Here is a 16,272-nt window from a genome sequence, read left to right as displayed (position 1 = left end):
TTTAGAAGACATTTCCACAGGTGAGGAAGGAACTGTGGAGGCGCCTGCTGCTGCTGACACATGGGGGATGTTGGCTTTTAGGCCTTGTTCTGGCAACAAGAGCTGGTGTCTGAGCCTTGGGGTCAACCCAGGCTGCTTCCCGTGGTGCCTTGGGCCTGGCCCTGCTCTGCCAGACAGCAGTGAGCTCTGAGAGCAACACTTGAAACCTCTCAGCCTTTAGTGTGGAGTGTCATTGAGAAAGTCTGCTCTTCACACGGTGTGAGGAGGAGCAGAAACTACAGGGACATGGCTGGGAGACGCTCACCTAAGGCTGTGAGCAGCCTGCAATGCTCTGTGCTTGGATCATGTGCTCACTGTGCCAGGGTGGCACCTTCTGTGCAGGGAAGGCTTATTTGAGGGCATGGACACCCAGCCCTGAGCTCCCAGATGATTTGAAAGGCTGTAGAGAGATTCCACACTAGGGCTGTGTGAGTGGCTGGCTGGCAGTAGCATTCCTCTGCAGAAGTGTTTGATTTTAACTGGTAGGCAAAGGGCTCCTGAGCATTAGCCAAATTCAGCAGGGTGTCCCATGGTGGTCTGGGTGTGCTCATCTCCAGGAGCCCATAGTCCCAATGCTGAGAGGGGCTGAGAGCCACGTGGGAGGTGTTTGCATTCCAGATTTCATCTTTGTGAAGTCTGGCACACAGATCCTCAGTGGCCTTTTGGAGGAGCATGGGGCTGACTCAGTGCATGTGTTTACTCACATCTCCAATCCTTGGGCGGCTCCTGAAACCGCTTCCTCCCAGGACATTATTTCCATCCTTCCCCAATCTCTCTCTTCTTCTTCTTCCTCTCAGAATTTACTTTTTTCCCTTTAACCTGGTTTCTCTTCTCTTTTCCGTTCAATATTGAGTCATGTGCTCGTGTCCTCCAAGAGTATGTTCCTCCTCATCCTGCTCCCCATCCTGCTCCTTACCTGTTCAAAAGGCTGAAGATCCCAGAGTTCAAATGACCTCTGGGCTGGGACAAACAGCATGGGGTGACCCTTGTCTGCTGGCTGTGACCTGTGAAAGCATGGCCAGTGCTTGTGGCTGCAATGTAAAAATGCCTGGTCCCCTCTCTAATTGCACCAATGACCCCCGTGCTGTGCTTTGGGTCAGAGGTGGGTGCAGGTCAGTGCAGGTGGATGGTTCTTAGCTAGAATGCTCTGTGCCCCATGGATATGCTCCTCTAGATTTCTTTTGCAGCAGTTAAATGCAGTATTTGTTATTACACCACCAGCCATTAACATTACATTGTAACCTGGTAAATATTTTTGATTATTGTGGAGTTGGACTCTGTAGTCCTAATGGGTCACTTCCAACTTGAGATATTTGATGATCTTTGCATGGATTTCTCACAGGAACACAAATGATGATTCCATTTGTGTTAGTGCTCAGTGCTGTGCTTATTCTTTTTGTTCCTTGGTGTTCCTGGCAGCAGGCATACCCTGCCTACCCCCTACCTTGCTCACACCAGGGCTTTGTGATGGCATTTCACTGAAACAGCAGCTAGGTTGGGCATTCTCTCCCCAGTGCATGGAGTAGTGCTCTCCCAGAGTCTCTATTCCTGGCACGAAAGGGAAAAGCTGCCCTTTGTTACCCCTCCTTTCTCCCTGCCCAGGCTCCTATTGCTGTCCAAGCCTTGCAGCTCTCCCCAGATCTGGCAGCAGCTCCTTGAGGGCCAACCCGCACAGAGCGCTGCTGTTCCTGCCTCCTTTCACTGCAGTTTCTCCTTGTCCCTGAGCGGACCTTTAGCAAGTGTTAATGCATGCTAATGAGCCATTAAATGCCCGGGCAGAATTGAAGAATACAGGAGTGACGTCTTTGACTTCTTTATGGGAGCCAGAGCTCTGTCTTTGGGGCTCTGCTCTTAAAGTGGCACAATGTGTGGGTTCCAATCAGAGGTGTCATCTGAAGATTCATGCACATACCCAAACCCCCTGTCCTGTGCAACTGCCCTCTCCCAGGGCTAAAAACCCCATAGAAAGCTCCAAAAAAACCAAGATGAGCTCAGAAAGGAAAGCTTAGATGGTCTTAGAACAAACTTGCTTTAAATGCTCTACTAGCCAGCATCTCAGTGAGTTTGGTAAAGCCTCAGACCAGCAGGTGAGTGGAATTCTGGGTCTCTGCACTTCTTGTTGACATGCACTGGCAACCTGTGAATCTTGCTCAGTTTCATTTAAAAATTTGAGTTTACGTAATTGACCTGAAAGGGAAGTGCAGCACAGCCTGTGTGTTCATTCTTTCTCCTTTTTTTTCTTTCCTTGTCTTTGAATGATATTCTGATTTTTTCCAGGTGCTTTGTTAAAGGATAAATCTGTTACAAAACCACGGACCTTTGGTGAGCTTACACCATGGGAGAACAATGAACACCTGCATGTGACAGATGGAGGTGGATAGGAAGGGAAAGTGGCCCTTTTTGAGTTAGAGGTTTGGAGGGAGACACGGTAGGGGCAAAAACCCCAGAGGATTCACACACACCACCTCCTTCTGATCTGGTTTAAGAAATAATATTAATTATTGGCAGTTCCTGCAGTGCCTTCCATGTCAGGTACTTAGGGGGTAACAAAGCCAAGGATGAGCATGTGCCCAGAGTGGAGGGATGGTATTTGGGCCCATGGCTCAGAGGAGAACAGCACATCCATCCCAAGTGCCCCCACTCAGGATAAAGCTCTGTGCCTCTGGGAGGGTCTGGCACCAGCCCTTGCCCCATAGCTCTCCCTGCATCAGTAACAGAGTTGGCAGCAGGACCTGAAAGCTCCAATTCCCAGTTCTGGGTCTCCATCCAAAAGGACACATGTGTCAGGCTTGGCTGAGGAGCTAATGTGAGTAGAAGTCAAGGATTTGTGGAGTGCTGAGCTTACTTGGGGAAAAAAAAAAGAAAAAAGAGGAAGGCTTTATTTTAAGAAATGCAGCTTTAGATCTCTTTCAGGAAATGACTTCTCATTGCCCATTTTGGCTTTCTGATGGATCATCAGCTGTATCTCGTGGTTCCATTTCAGCTTCACTTCTTTAGCAGAGAGAAGGAAAATGAGGAAAGGCTGGCCAGGGCTGCCACAGGAAATCCGCCTGCCCCGGATAGCTTTCAGCTGCCTTCATGAAACAGCAGTTTCCAAAACCATGTCTTCCTTGTCCAGTTCTCACTGAACCCAGAAAATCCCAAGTGAGGAGAAACTGGAGTGCTGAGGGGGGTTTTTGTCATGGCAGTGCTGCACTGTGGGATGCTGGCAGTAATGTCCAGCTGTGATGGACATTACTGGTACCCATGGCTGAATTAGCAGCTCAAGCCTGCATTTATTCCTTCACTTTTGGTTTCATTAGTCTGCATCTCCAGTGCTGTTTTTAATGATTGGTGTGCCCAGTGCTGGGACTGAAATCTTGGTTAAACCCATATGCTCCAGGATATGAACATCCATTGCAATGGGAAGATGCACAGATCCACGGTGTCTGGTGTAAATAACATTCAGAAAAGCACTATTTACTTCTTACTAACCTTTTAGTGTTTGTTTTGCTGCTTCAGTATTGCATTGTGGATAAATGAGTGTGGGCAAGCTGTCTCCTGGTGTGAGTGGAGGCAGTTGGATGAATTTCAAGTTACACAGAAACCTTGGACCCTTGACATTTGTCTGTCTGTGTTTTTGTAGTAGCCTCCTTAGCACAAGGAGGTTGTTATGCTCAGTGGGCTCCAGGGGTTGGGGATGCTCCTGCCAACCTGCCACCCTTATTTTCCCTGCTGGACTGGCATGACCTGGGGGGTGGATCCTAAACCCATCCCCGCTGTTTAAAATTTCTGGAGCTCTCTCCAAGTCACTGTGGGTGTGCTGACCATCTGGCAGTGCCCTGGGCCTGAGCTGTGCCCTGGGCAGGCTGCCTGGCCCAGCCTCTTGATGTGCAGCACTGCCTGCTTTGAGCTATGGAAAGAAATTACTGGGGAAGTTGATGATTTATTTGCCTGGGCAGGCACGGTGTCTTACCCTAGTCCTTTCCCAAATGAAAAGCCCTATGTTTTCTAAGTATTCCAAGCCTTTTCTGCTGCCCTTCTTCCTCCCACTCAAAATGTGCTGTTCACAGAGCCTCTCCCCCAGATATGGAGCACTTTTGCTGTGAGATTGGCTGGTCTGGTACAAAACTGGTGCTAAGCAGTGCCCTGTGTCAGTAGGGTTTGACTTCTCTCATAAGCAGATGTTTTTGATCCATGGTTATGGACCCCTTCTTCACTGGAGCTCTCTGGGTGAAGAAGCAGCCAGGGCTTGTTAAAGGGATGACACTGGAGAATTTGGAAATTGCTTGCCATAACTTATTTCTCTTAGTTATTTTTCCTGTGGGTTTTTTTCTGTTTCAGACTAGTTGTTCAAATAACCAAAAATGACAAAAGCACAGCCTTTCAGAGATTGTGACCTAAAGTCTGGATGTGAGCACAGAGGCATAAAAATAAATGGCTTGATTTAATGGGAACAAAATACAGTATGATCTTTCTCCTCCTGAGTGCTCAGAAACCACTAGACTGGCTTAAAAATCTTGACTTGTTTTTCTTGTATGTTAGGCACATCAGTTTTATGTTCTAGAAGATGGGGAAAAAAGGAGTGTTGGAAGAAGCTTGTTTTCAAACCTTTTCCACCTCTCCATAAAAACTAGGATCATGTTTTTTCTTTCAGAAGAAAGCTGATATTTTTTGCATGATTTTGTCATCCCCAGAAGTAGGAGGCTTTAGGAGAACCACCTTCCATGAAAAGCCCCAGTGGCAGAGCTTTTAGTGCACGGAGTTTCAGACCTCTTGGTGCAGTTCCGAAAAGGCGCAGTTATCACAGAGGCCAGACGGGCAGTCCTGCCAAGCAGGGTCACAGCCTGCTGTCAGGAAGGCTGGGATGAAATCAGGGTCAGAGGCTGGAAGCTTCTGCCAGAAGCTGCTGTCCTGATTTGGGAATGACCCTGCTTGGGAGCAACGAGAACAGCGCTGCTGTGGGGGTGCCATGCTGGGGGCACGGAGGATTTGGGCTGTGGCTGCCCTCCTGGGGGGCAGCTGGGGTGAAATGAGGATGGATGGATGTTCTGGGAAAAGCTGCCTGAGTGACAGTGAGATGTACAGCCCAGCCAGAGCACAGCAGTGGGATGGGGATGTGTTTTGGGATGGGGAGAGATGGAAGCACCAGCTGGGCTGTGAGTCTCAGCCCGCTCTGGTGCTGTCCTTGGGAGCAGTGCACCCCATGGCTCCTGCCCAGATGGATCCCAGACTAGTAAAGCTCAGTCTGGGGACTGCTCTCCCCCCACAGAAGCGTTGCTTTCCTCTGCACACCCTCCCAGCAGGTTTCTGCAGCCTCCTGACATGTGTTTTGTGTTAGCCCGGCCCTGAAGGTCAGGAGCTAACTGGAAAGAATGTTATCAAATTCAGGGGGAGCATTTCATTTCCTAGTTAGATCTGGATCTTTAAACTTTTAAGCTTGTCTCATTTTGAATATGGAAACAGAAGAAAACATCTCTTATTATGTTTGGAGAACATAATTAATGTATTTTGGCTTCACAAACCAGCTTTAACAGAGAATGTACAAACTCAAAGGGTTCAAGAGGGTTAAAGTCCAGGGTGATATCCTGCACCATGAGACTCCTGCTGGTGCAAAGGTGTCTTGAAACACACCCTCCTTGAGGACACATTGCTGTGGAAATGAAACTGGGAAGTGAAACTGGATTCATCATGGGCACAGTGGTGGAAGATTTCCTGCAGGCACGATGGCACAGAGAGTGCTTTGCCACATCAGCACTGTGTGTGACCGTGGGAGAGAGAGCTGGGAACGAGCAGTGCACTGTGCTGCAACATGTGAGTACTGGGTAACACTCTGCAAACCACAGCTCTGGGTCACTGTCACCAAAAGCCTCACTGCCACATTGCCTCAGGACTCCTCTCAGTTTGTGTCCCAAGTGAGAGGATGGAGTACATTCCCACCTCTGGTGCTCCAGGTGGATGTTGAGAAGTGGGACAACTCTCATTGTGCCCATATGAAAAACAAATGTTTCTCGTTCACTGAGTTTCTCCAGTCTCCAGGCTGTGTGGGAGATGGATGGCACCAGAAGTGTAGCTCTGGTGCTTGCAGGAGTGGCCACTCTTTCAAGCTGATGAAGTGGGGAAGGCTGTGACATCTTTGCCATTGAAGGTCAAGATGGAAATTCCTGCTCTTGGCACATTGACCATGATAAGCTTCAGCCAGTGACTTCTTGAGCACTAAGCCAGTGTGGCCAAGGCAGGAAACACATGTCAACATGTTTTGACATCTTAAGCTCACACCCCACACTTAGTCACCGTCAGACAGAATGGCTTTTTCTTCATCCCTGTCAATAAACAAAACCACATCCTTTAAGATGCTGTTTCTTAAGTTTTCCAATCACAGTGGTTTAATAGGATGCATTATTTTCAAATGGCCATATCCCTTTGCCAGAACAGTAATTTCATGCTCCACCTCCAGCCTGCCAGGGACTGGAAGGGATGTGCAGTCTTTCTAGCCTCCTATGACCTAGCACTGATGCCTTTAAAAATGGAAGCATTTTGTGGTCCAGAGACAGATTTCCTCTGGACTCACATCTTGTACTGCATTCTGTGGTGTCCTAGGAGATTTGAGGGATGGTATGAATACCATCAGCTTGCTTCTCTTGGCCCTCACAGTTCAAATTCAAACATGAGCACATTTATTAATTGCCAGCTGCTTTGGATTCCTTGAAATAGTGCCATTTAATAAAACCATAGTTTATAGCTAACTTGAACATTTGCATTGCCATGGAGGCACCAAACCTGCTGTGTGTGAGAGCCCAATCACCTGAATTAATTGTGAATAAAAGCCAGACACCCCATTTGGTTTGCTTGTAAAGTGATGGTCCTGGGAGTCCCCCACTCTGCAGCTGCCCTCCAAACAGCAGCAGCTGTGGATGTAGCTGAGCCCATGGGCTCAAACCCAGAGCTTTCTGTCTGAGGAAAGGGCAAGGCTGTCATTGTGAAGGCAAGCAGAGCAAGGGATTTTAATCTCCATCAGACATAGGCACAGAAGGAGGTCACCTCTAGAGATCTTGTAAACATAATCTCCTTTGTCCAGTAATGTTTGAATATTTAGGCTGGTTCCAAAGCAAACGGTGGGAGTGCAGAAGAGGCTGTAGAAGGACAACTTGTGATATGCTGGGATATATGAGATGCCTAGTAAAACAGAAGGTGCTCCTGTGACTTTTGGCAGGGGATATAGCTTGGCAATCCACAGCCTCTGGTAATCTTGGCACGGTGGGAGAGGCAGGGAGATCCGCGGGTTTGTGTCGATGAAAGGAGTGTGTGTATAATTTATCATGTCTGGGGTGCTCGAGGCTCTTTCCAGCAGAAAAGCTGAGCTGTAATTAGGTTGCTGATGAGCCATGTGTACAAACCCTTCAGCTCTACAAACTATGCCTGCAAAGGCATCCCTTCTCCTAGGGACTGGCCAGGGAAGAATTTGAGCAGTCTCCAGCAGATGGATGCGTCCCTGAAGCCAGCTGCTCAGTGGACAGCCACTCCACTTACTGTCACTGACACTCTTGGAGCCTGTTGACTTTCTCAGCCCTTCACTAAGCCCCTTGGCTCCAAGGGGGTACTTCAGTGGAGAAGAACCCTTGCTGGATTGGTTTCTTCATCCATTTCTGCTGTGAGCTGCCCTGAGCTACTCCCTGGGGGGGACTCAGCTGGTCCCAGCAACCTTTGTGGCTCTGGATGGGACACAGACTTCTTGTTTGGACACAGGAAATAGTGCCCGTTGATATAATTTTTTTCAAGGTTTTAAGAGAACTTCTTAAGTAAAACTGTTAAGAAGAAAGGGAAAGAAATACTTTATGAGGTGGGCAACCTGCTAGGCTTTTAGCTGCTAAACTCTGGGCTCAAAACCAGCAAGGGAGCAGTATTCCATTCCCATCTTAATATCTCTCGATGTAGAGAGAGAAAGAAGAGATTATTTCATACAAAAGTAGGAGGGGGGAAGTGCCCATTTGTCTTGAGCAACCATAGAGGGAAGCTGGAAGAGCAGTGAGTAGGTATTTTTTGCTGCTGAATGTTGATATTAATTTGATATGTGTTTCCCAACAGCATCTCTTTGTTGCCTTGCCAAGTAAGGTCTCTCTGGCAGCTCTTCCTGCTGGGCTGCTGGTCCCTCCCAGCCACAGCACCCAGTGGTGGCCACTGGCATTCTGTTGACACCTCTCCCCTGCTGTCCCCCTCAGGTCACGGGGAGTGTCACTGCGGGGAGTGCAAGTGCCACGCCGGCTACATCGGGGACAACTGCAACTGCTCCACGGAGACGGACAGCTGCGTGTCCAGCGACGGGCAGATGTGCAGCGGCCGGGGCGCCTGCGTCTGTGGGAGGTGCCAGTGCACCGAGCCAGGGGCTTTCGGAGAGACCTGTGAGAAGTGTCCCACCTGCCCCGGTGTCTGCAGCACTAAAAGGTACCCACAGGCCGTTCAGGAGGGATTTCTCGCTCCTGGTGGGAAGGGCAGCTCTTTGGTTCCTGGGAGACTTTTCAGCTAAGGAATTACTTCTGCTTTGTTAAATGTGTGATCAGCCCCAAGCAAGCCTACTGCTGCTAGGAGCCCACACTAAGTACCCTGACAGTATCCCAGGTAGAGCAGCAACAAGTCTTGTTGCCTTAGTGCTCATGGAGTTTCATGTCCCTGCTCATTTCCAGTGCTGTCTCACTCTGCAGGAAGGGCTGGCAACCCCACTTTTGCTGCACTCTGAGCTGCAGATGTCTGGGTGCAGAGAGCTGTGAGGTGCAGAGGAGGGGAGGACTGGAATCAGAATCACTGCCCCTGCCTCACAGCAATGAAGGTGGCCCAGGCCATCAGCCTCAGACTAGCACAGAGCAGCAGGACTGCCTGCCTTGATCTCAGGCAGGATGGATTTTGCAGTACCTGATGTGCAGCTCCTGACATCCAAAGGGCAAACAGACCCCAAACCTATAAGCTGCTTTGCACTTTTCATTGAATCCTTTGCACTTTCATTGAATCCTACAAGCTGCTTTGCACTTTCATTGAATCCTAATAAATCCATCCTTGCAATGGAGATGCCTGGCCCTGAAGCTGCTCCCCCCATTGTGGTGCAGATGTGCAGCCTCCAGACCAGCGCCCAGGGAGTCCCTTCCTAAGGGCTGAATCCCTGTGTTCATGCAGTTTCTGATGTGTGCTTAATCTTCCCCTCTGTGTGTGTTCCTGCAGGGATTGTATTGAATGCAAGCTGTTTAACTCAGGAAGACTGGCTGATAACCAAACCTGCCAAAAGCACTGCAAGGATGAGATCATCACCACTGTGGATGTTCTTGGTAAGTTGGCAGCAGCAGGACTGCAGGTGGTGGGAACTGGTGACTGTGGCATTGAACTCTTCTTAACCAGACCAAGACATATCTGTAAAGAAAGCTTCAGGGAGCACCTGGTATTTAGAAATGTGTGTGTGTAGGTAGTATGAACATGTGTATGTGTGGTATGTGTGATGCTGTCTCCAGGCTATAATCCATACTGAAGTAAAAAACTCCTTGATTTTAAATGACATCTAACCACTACTGCCAGTGCAGGGAGCAAAGAGAGTGGGGTGAAGTCACATGAGACAGATGAAAGGAGTCATGAGAGAGTGCAAAAGGACAAAGTATCACCCAAGAAAAGGCATTTTCTAATCTTCCGAGGTTTCATCTTGGAAGAAGTGAGGTGGTAAGAGAAAGCAAAGCTGTTTTGAAAATGCATTCTGCTTTGGTGGAACTGATTGCTTCAAGTCCCCCTGGCAATCTCCTGCCCTTTGTGTCCTCTTCTAGAGGTGACCCCACATGTGCATCCTCAGCAGATGACTTCCCCCCTCTCTTTCCAAGATATGTTCTGGGAGTCCCTGGTTGCTATTTAGGGCAATCTAAATATCTCTAGAGGAGATCCAGGCTTGTAACAGATTTAATCACAATCCTGACCTTAGCCTTAGCAATATCTCTTGGAGGGAGGGATGGAGATCAAGCAGGGATAAGTTACTGTCTGCATCTGGCATTTCCTCCTCTTCCTTAGTTTATAGAGGTGGGAGTCCCGCACGTTGCTCAGCTTTTCACTCACTTCCTCCTAAGCTGTCTGCAGGTGATGTTTTTCCCATTGACTCCTCTCACATCCAGTGCCCCACTTTTAAATTATGACCAGTGGAATTTCTTACCCTTCCCTTTGGGACACTTGCTCTCATTCTCTCCATTCACTGTGCAGTTTAGCAGGGAGTGCACCTGCACCAGCACCCTGTGAGGGGTTTGGAAGTTCAAAACACACAAAGCTCCTTTCTAATGCCTGTCTGGCCAGCCAATATTGGGAATCAAAGCTCATCCCTCCTGCCTAGTTAATGTATTATGCCAAGGTCAGCTTTTGTTCTGCCTGCTCCCTGGAAGGTGAGGCTGGGCAGCCAGCCCCCTGCATGGCTTTCAGAGAAAAAAAACAGCCAGATTTCTGCTTTAAGACATTTTTGGGAATTATGCTTATGCTTCTGTTGAACTATTGCAGTCAGATTGCACATAGTGCTGAGATCTTGGGAGCTCAAGGCACTTCGTAGCTTGGAGATCTGAGCTGCTAAAGAAAGAGGTAAAGCAAAATATTCCTAAAGAAAGTTCTTACGGACTTCTTCACAGGCAGACTTGGCCAAATCCTAGTTTTCAAGTTCCTTTGTATAATTTAGCACTTAATACAAGTCCCTGCTGAAAGGCAGAATGCTGATATTTGTCACAGAATACATAGGTCTGTATTATCCTGGCAGAGGAAGATAGGACCTTCTTAAATATCAAATTGCAATGAACACAGCCTTGAGCATCCCAGCTGCCTTTTGACTCTGGATATGATGCAGTCAGGGCTTCAAAGCTTTGTAGAGCAGAGGTCTCTGTCATTGGACTCACGAGCCAGAAGGCTGCCTCATGGGAGGCTTGTATGACTTGCTTTGGATTCTGCGGGATCTCCTTTGATTCTGCATTCCTTTGCATTCCTGGTAGTTCCAGAGAGGAGTTTTCAGTGTGAGAGGAGCATGACAGGTCCTGCTCCGAGCTGAACCTGGCAGCAGCACACATCAGTGAACCTGAAAACTCAGTGGAGCCCTCACACCTCTCTCTGTTGACATGTGATCTCTGAAACCTAGTGAAGACAACAGAAATCATTACTATTGAGACTTTAATCACTGTATCTTTTACTGAAATAATGGTACAAGGATGAGAGTGAAAGCAGCTAGACCTATGGGAACTAAGATTTGCTGCTCAACTCAAAAAGGCATTAGTCAAGAAACATGGAAGTATTATCTATATTTATCTAATTAGTACTTTGCTTTCCAACAATCAGCACTTTTCCAGCCCATGCTTTGCTACCACTATGTAGATAGAGGAGGCTTTCCTGTCTCAGGGTAGGAACAGCTGAGGTTTGTCCACACCAGGAACATGTCAGAGAGGCAGCTGCATCTGAGCTCAGCTGTTGAAATGGAGGGTATTAATCTTTTAACTGGATGCAGGTCAAAGGCATTGAAAGGAAAAACAAACAGACAGGAGAGAGCTATGGGGTTGGGGTACCAGTGGCCATTAATGCAATCATTTTTCAGCATGACAGGCATGGATACAAGAACTATGGAAAGCTATTTTCAGATGCCTAAGACAAGGTCATGCATGTCTTTGCTAGACAAGAGCACTGGGTCCCCAAATTCCTGTCCCATGAAACTCTCAGCCCTTGCAGGCTTGCAGAGCTGTGCTCCTGTCACAGCCAGAGATGCTTCCCCAACTCTCTCCGGTCACTGTCCCTGCAGTGGGGGCATCAAAAGAGCTGTGGCTGTGCAGGGCAGTGGCTCTGCTGAAATCACCCCTTAAGCTAGATCTGCATACCTTAGGTGATGGCTTTGCTCAATCTTAAATTGCTTCTGTGAAGCAGCCTTCCTCAGGCAGCACTGACAGTGACCAGGCTCTGTCTGATGCTATGGTGCATCAGACACAAATGCACAGCGTGGCTTTGGGAATAAAGTCCTCTCATTTCTTGCAACTCCCATATCTACACATCATCCTTGCAACCAACTCCTCCCTTCCCCCTCCCTCCCTCGCTCCCTCCTCCCCTTCCCATTTTCCTTTTCTATCTCACTCTTTGAAAACAAACTTCTCAGCCGTTTCCGGAGCTGGAGCTATTCGGTACAGCTGGAGCGCAGGCTGGCCATGGGCTGCTGCTGCTGCTGGCTCTGTCTGAGTCAGTGCCTCTTGTTTTCCCTTCTCCTTCCACTCTTCAAGAAATTTAGCAAATTAAGAAGAAAATGGCCTTTATTGCAGGAGCAGACTTGCACGAAGGAAGAATGTGTGTGCGTGCGAGGTTGAGTCTGTTTGCTGTGTGGTGTTTGCCAAGTGCCAAATTTTCTCAAGCAGTAAATCTGGACACTGCTCTGTTACAATTTGTATGAGTTGTGATCAAACTGTGCTGCTTTCCAGGCTTACTCCCCATTCCTCTGCTCCCAGGCATCCCTGGAAAGCTCTGCTTATCTTGCAGGGGAGAGCTGTGCTAATTCCTAATAATGAACCTGCCAGCTAAGTCAGCCAAGTGCTGTATTACAGTTTTAGACACCCTGTGAGACAGGGTGACTAGTTCAGAATCAGGGAACCCACACCATTGCATTGGTTTTTAGGGGGAAATTATGTTAAAAAATAGAGGGTGATGGAAGCATTTATTTGAAAAATTGTGGTACAAAAGTTCTGCAGTGTTTAGGATTTTTTTTTTAATGTATAAAAACTTCTACAAAACCCTGTGATTCTTGAATCTGGTTCCAGAAACAGATGACCCCAATGCGATCCTCTGTGCCTACCCAGTGAACAACTGCGTCATGAAGTTCACCTACATGGAGCTTCCCAGTGGGAAATCCAACCTCACCGTCCTCAAGGAGCCAGGTTGGCCCTCCCTTGGGTTTCTTTTTTGGCAGCACTGGCAGCCTTAGGAGAGGTGATGGGCTGCTGGGGAGCCTGGTGGGCTGCAGAGAGGCTGGCTGCATGTGTGAGCAGATAAACCAGAGTGATTTACACTGAAGTGTTTTACGGTGATGAAACCCAGCTCCAAATGCTCCCAACTTAGTAAAAAAGAACTGTGAGAGTAAACCTTGCACCTGAGCCATCAGCATTGCCAGCAAGTGGCTGAAGAGCTTTGGGAGGCTGAGTTAACTGAAGCCTATTTAAGTAGCAAAAAGTGTGCTTGATTTAGAGATAAAGCCCTTGTGAGCAAAAACATCAGAAGAGGACACCTGGTGCAGCTGCTGGTTAAGTTAGGATGTTGGGAAAGCCCTGCACCACCTAAGGATTTCCACATTGCCAAGGAGTTCTGATCCAGGCAGTGTAAGGGCTGAGTGTCCCTACTCCCCTCCACAGGCTGTGCAGACAGCTGTGCTTCCCAGCATTAATCACATGCAATGCAGTTGCTCAAAGAAAACCCCTTGTGGTGTTGCAGGACAAGCTGGCGAGCATCCAGCAGTAGCTTCTTGTGATTTGCTCTGGTCCTCCAAGGCATGGGCCAATATGGGAAAGACTGAGATTCCTCATGTTCTATTTCAATTGTGCTGCAGCTTGCACTTAATTAAAAGACCAGCTGATTAGCTGACAGTTAATGTCCTTATATAAAGTCCTTAGTGATCACCTGTCTCTGTGTGGGAGGAGCTGAGCTGGCTTTTGCCAGAGGCACCTTAACGCTCTGTGTCCCACATGGGTCAGCTGGCATTAAAACCCTGCACTGCTGTTGGACAGTGGCACTGCTGCCCTGCTACGTGACATCCCAGCTCTGGTGACATCCATGAGAGGTGTCCCTTTGATCTGCCTCTAGCCAGGAATTTATTTATTTAAAAAAAAAAATTTAGTTCAGTTTCAGAGGGGACTGTTGCTTTTTCAAATTTAGCTGCTGCTGCTGGCGCTGCCTGAGGTCACTTGCTCTGTGGCTGCAGTCCAAGTTATTACCTGACCCGGGATACACTCACACCAGGGCTAATTAGCTTTTCTGCCTCTCTGCCAGCCTGCAGCTCAGCCCCCAGTGCTGTGACCATCGTGCTGGCAGTGATTGGCAGTGTGGTGCTGATTGGCATCATCCTGCTGGCACTCTGGAAGCTGCTTGTCACCATCCACGACAGGCGGGAGTTCGACCGATTCCAGAGCGAACGTTCCCGTGCCAGATATGAAATGGTGAGCCTGGGCTTGGGGTGCTGCTGGGGGGGCTCTTGGGATGCACTGGCAGCAAACAGCTCTGCAGTGATGGAAAAGGGTGACAGGAACAAGGGTGCAGGTGTCCATGCCCTGTGGTGCCTTCAGGGTCCAGCATCTTGCAGTTCTTTTGCCTAGGAGAAGGACTGTTGCCTTCTCCTAGGCAAGTTATAAGCGCTTTGCAAAACTATACCCAGCCTTTGGTCTCATCATCTATTTTTCAAGCAGAGCTGGACGCTGAAGGAGGTAGGAGAGACTGTGGTGGCAGCTGCATTGGTCAGGTCTGTGAGGGAGCCCTTCTGGGAGGCTTTGAGGGGGGATGTTGAGCATTGGAGGGCAGTGCCTCTGCCTGCAGGCAGGATGGAGGGTGGGTCTGATGGACCAGCTCTGGGTAAACAACATTGGCTTTGGATTTGAATGTTCAGTTCACTCAAAGCCAAACACAGCACTGTCACCAAACTAATTGGTATGTTTTTACCATGGCACAGACTTTGTTCCTCATCTTTGTTCTTTTTGTCTGCTCCTCTCTCCAAAGGCATCCAATCCTCTCTACCGAAAGCCCATTTCCACGCATAACGTAGAGTTCACGTTCAACAAGCTCAACAAGTCTTACAACGGTACAGTTGACTGAAGGGGTCTCAGTGCCTGGCACTGCCATGGACAATTGCTTGAATGGCCGGGTTGCTTCCCCACTTGAAGATGGGATTCTCTTCAGGGGCGAGAATCCCTTACGACGGGACTGGTCGATGACCAAAGCCTGTTATTTGCACAGTAAGGAGAAAGGTCTGGTTCATTCTGGAGGCACAGATGTGAGGGCAGGCTCCCTGCCTGTGTTGATGGACTCTGAGCCGTGTGCATCTCCATACCCCAGCTTTCCAGATGTATTAAACCTGCCAACTAAGTGAACCAAGTGCCATATTGCAGCTTTTGACATATCCCGTTAGAAAAGGTGACTAGGTCAAAAATCAGGGGAACCCACTCCATCACAAGTTGTTAGGGGGGAATTAGCTTGAAAACAGGGTCTTGGAACCATATGTGTAAGAAATTAGGATAAAAAAGCTCTGCAGTCTTTAGGAATTTTTTTTATATAAACCCCGAAATAAAACAGTTGTGCATATATGATGCTGTGAATAGAGTGGATTGTTTCTTTGCTGAGACCCCCACCAAAACTAGGGCTTGCTCCTCCTGCCAGCAGCAGTGGTGCTACCTGATGGATTTATTAATAGAGCCTTATCAGTCAAAGCATGGCCATAAAACATGGACCTGGAGCTATAGGAACTGCCACAGAAGTTGTGTTGATTTAATACACTGGTGTTGACCTGGGGCAGGGAGCTCCTGATCTGAGCCAATGGTGTTAAAGAGATTGGAAACTGGTGGGAGCCCAAGGAAAAGGGAGTTCAGTCTGAGGAAACTAATATAAACACCCATTCCTTATGGTGTGCAAGTAGGTATCCAGCCTGGGGGGCTGCAGGAGGGCAGCTGAGAGCACACAGCAGCTCATCCAGACTTCTGACTTTTTACCAGAGGGCTGTTGCTGTGGGGTCCCGTGGAGTCCAGCTGGAAAATCAGGGGAGCCCTGAGCTTTTGGAAAGGGAGCTGGATAAAGACCAGTGTTGTTGCTTCACAACATATATTTTGCTTTGGTTTTTTGCTTTCTTTTGATTTTTTCCTCCCAAACTATTCCCCCAGCCCTGTCTGTTTTCCTCTGGAGCTGGGGTTTGGGTTACCCTGCTGACAGCTGCAGCTTTAAACCCACACAGACGGTGCTACAGCAGGAGAGAGGAGCTGGAGCAATTGCTACTGCCTGGATATTTTTTCCTTCTTTTTTTAAATTTCTTTTTTTCTTGTCTCTTCACCCTGAACAGATCATGCAATAGTCAGCTGAAGGAAGCTTGCCAGGGAAAAGCAAAAACAAATGGTGTTCATTGTTTTGACTTGCTCTTCTCATTGGAAAAGGGCCATGGGCCCATCCTTCCGGATTTATTTTTTTTTCATGTGTTTTTGCCTCTATAAACAGAAGCTCTTATTTGTTCAGTAAAAACAGCTCTCCTTCAAGAACTTTATG

The 16,272-nt window shown here is 48.2% G+C and overlaps 1 protein-coding gene across 2 annotated transcripts in view; it reads left to right on the top strand.

Annotated features, from left to right (window-relative positions):
• The window catches only part of ITGB5 (integrin subunit beta 5), a 57,938-nt gene extending 42,609 nt beyond the window's left edge, over positions 1-15,329 (top strand). For both annotated transcript variants that reach the window (XM_066553546.1, XM_066553548.1), the window contains exons 11-15: positions 8,238-8,460; positions 9,229-9,332; positions 12,801-12,917; positions 14,023-14,189; positions 14,743-15,329. In XM_066553546.1, the coding sequence (XP_066409643.1) occupies positions 8,238-8,460; positions 9,229-9,332; positions 12,801-12,917; positions 14,023-14,189; positions 14,743-14,838 (707 nt within the window). In that variant the 3' untranslated portion in view covers positions 14,839-15,329. The remainder of the gene's footprint in view (positions 1-8,237; positions 8,461-9,228; positions 9,333-12,800; positions 12,918-14,022; positions 14,190-14,742) is intronic.
• Positions 15,330-16,272: the final 943 nt, after the last annotated feature.

Source organism: Molothrus aeneus, chromosome 7 (assembly GCF_037042795.1).
Source record: "Molothrus aeneus isolate 106 chromosome 7, BPBGC_Maene_1.0, whole genome shotgun sequence".
Taxonomy (NCBI): Eukaryota; Metazoa; Chordata; class Aves; order Passeriformes; family Icteridae; genus Molothrus; species Molothrus aeneus.
The sequence above is the reverse complement of the archived record's forward strand: the minus strand, read 5'-3'. Positions and strand labels throughout refer to the sequence as shown.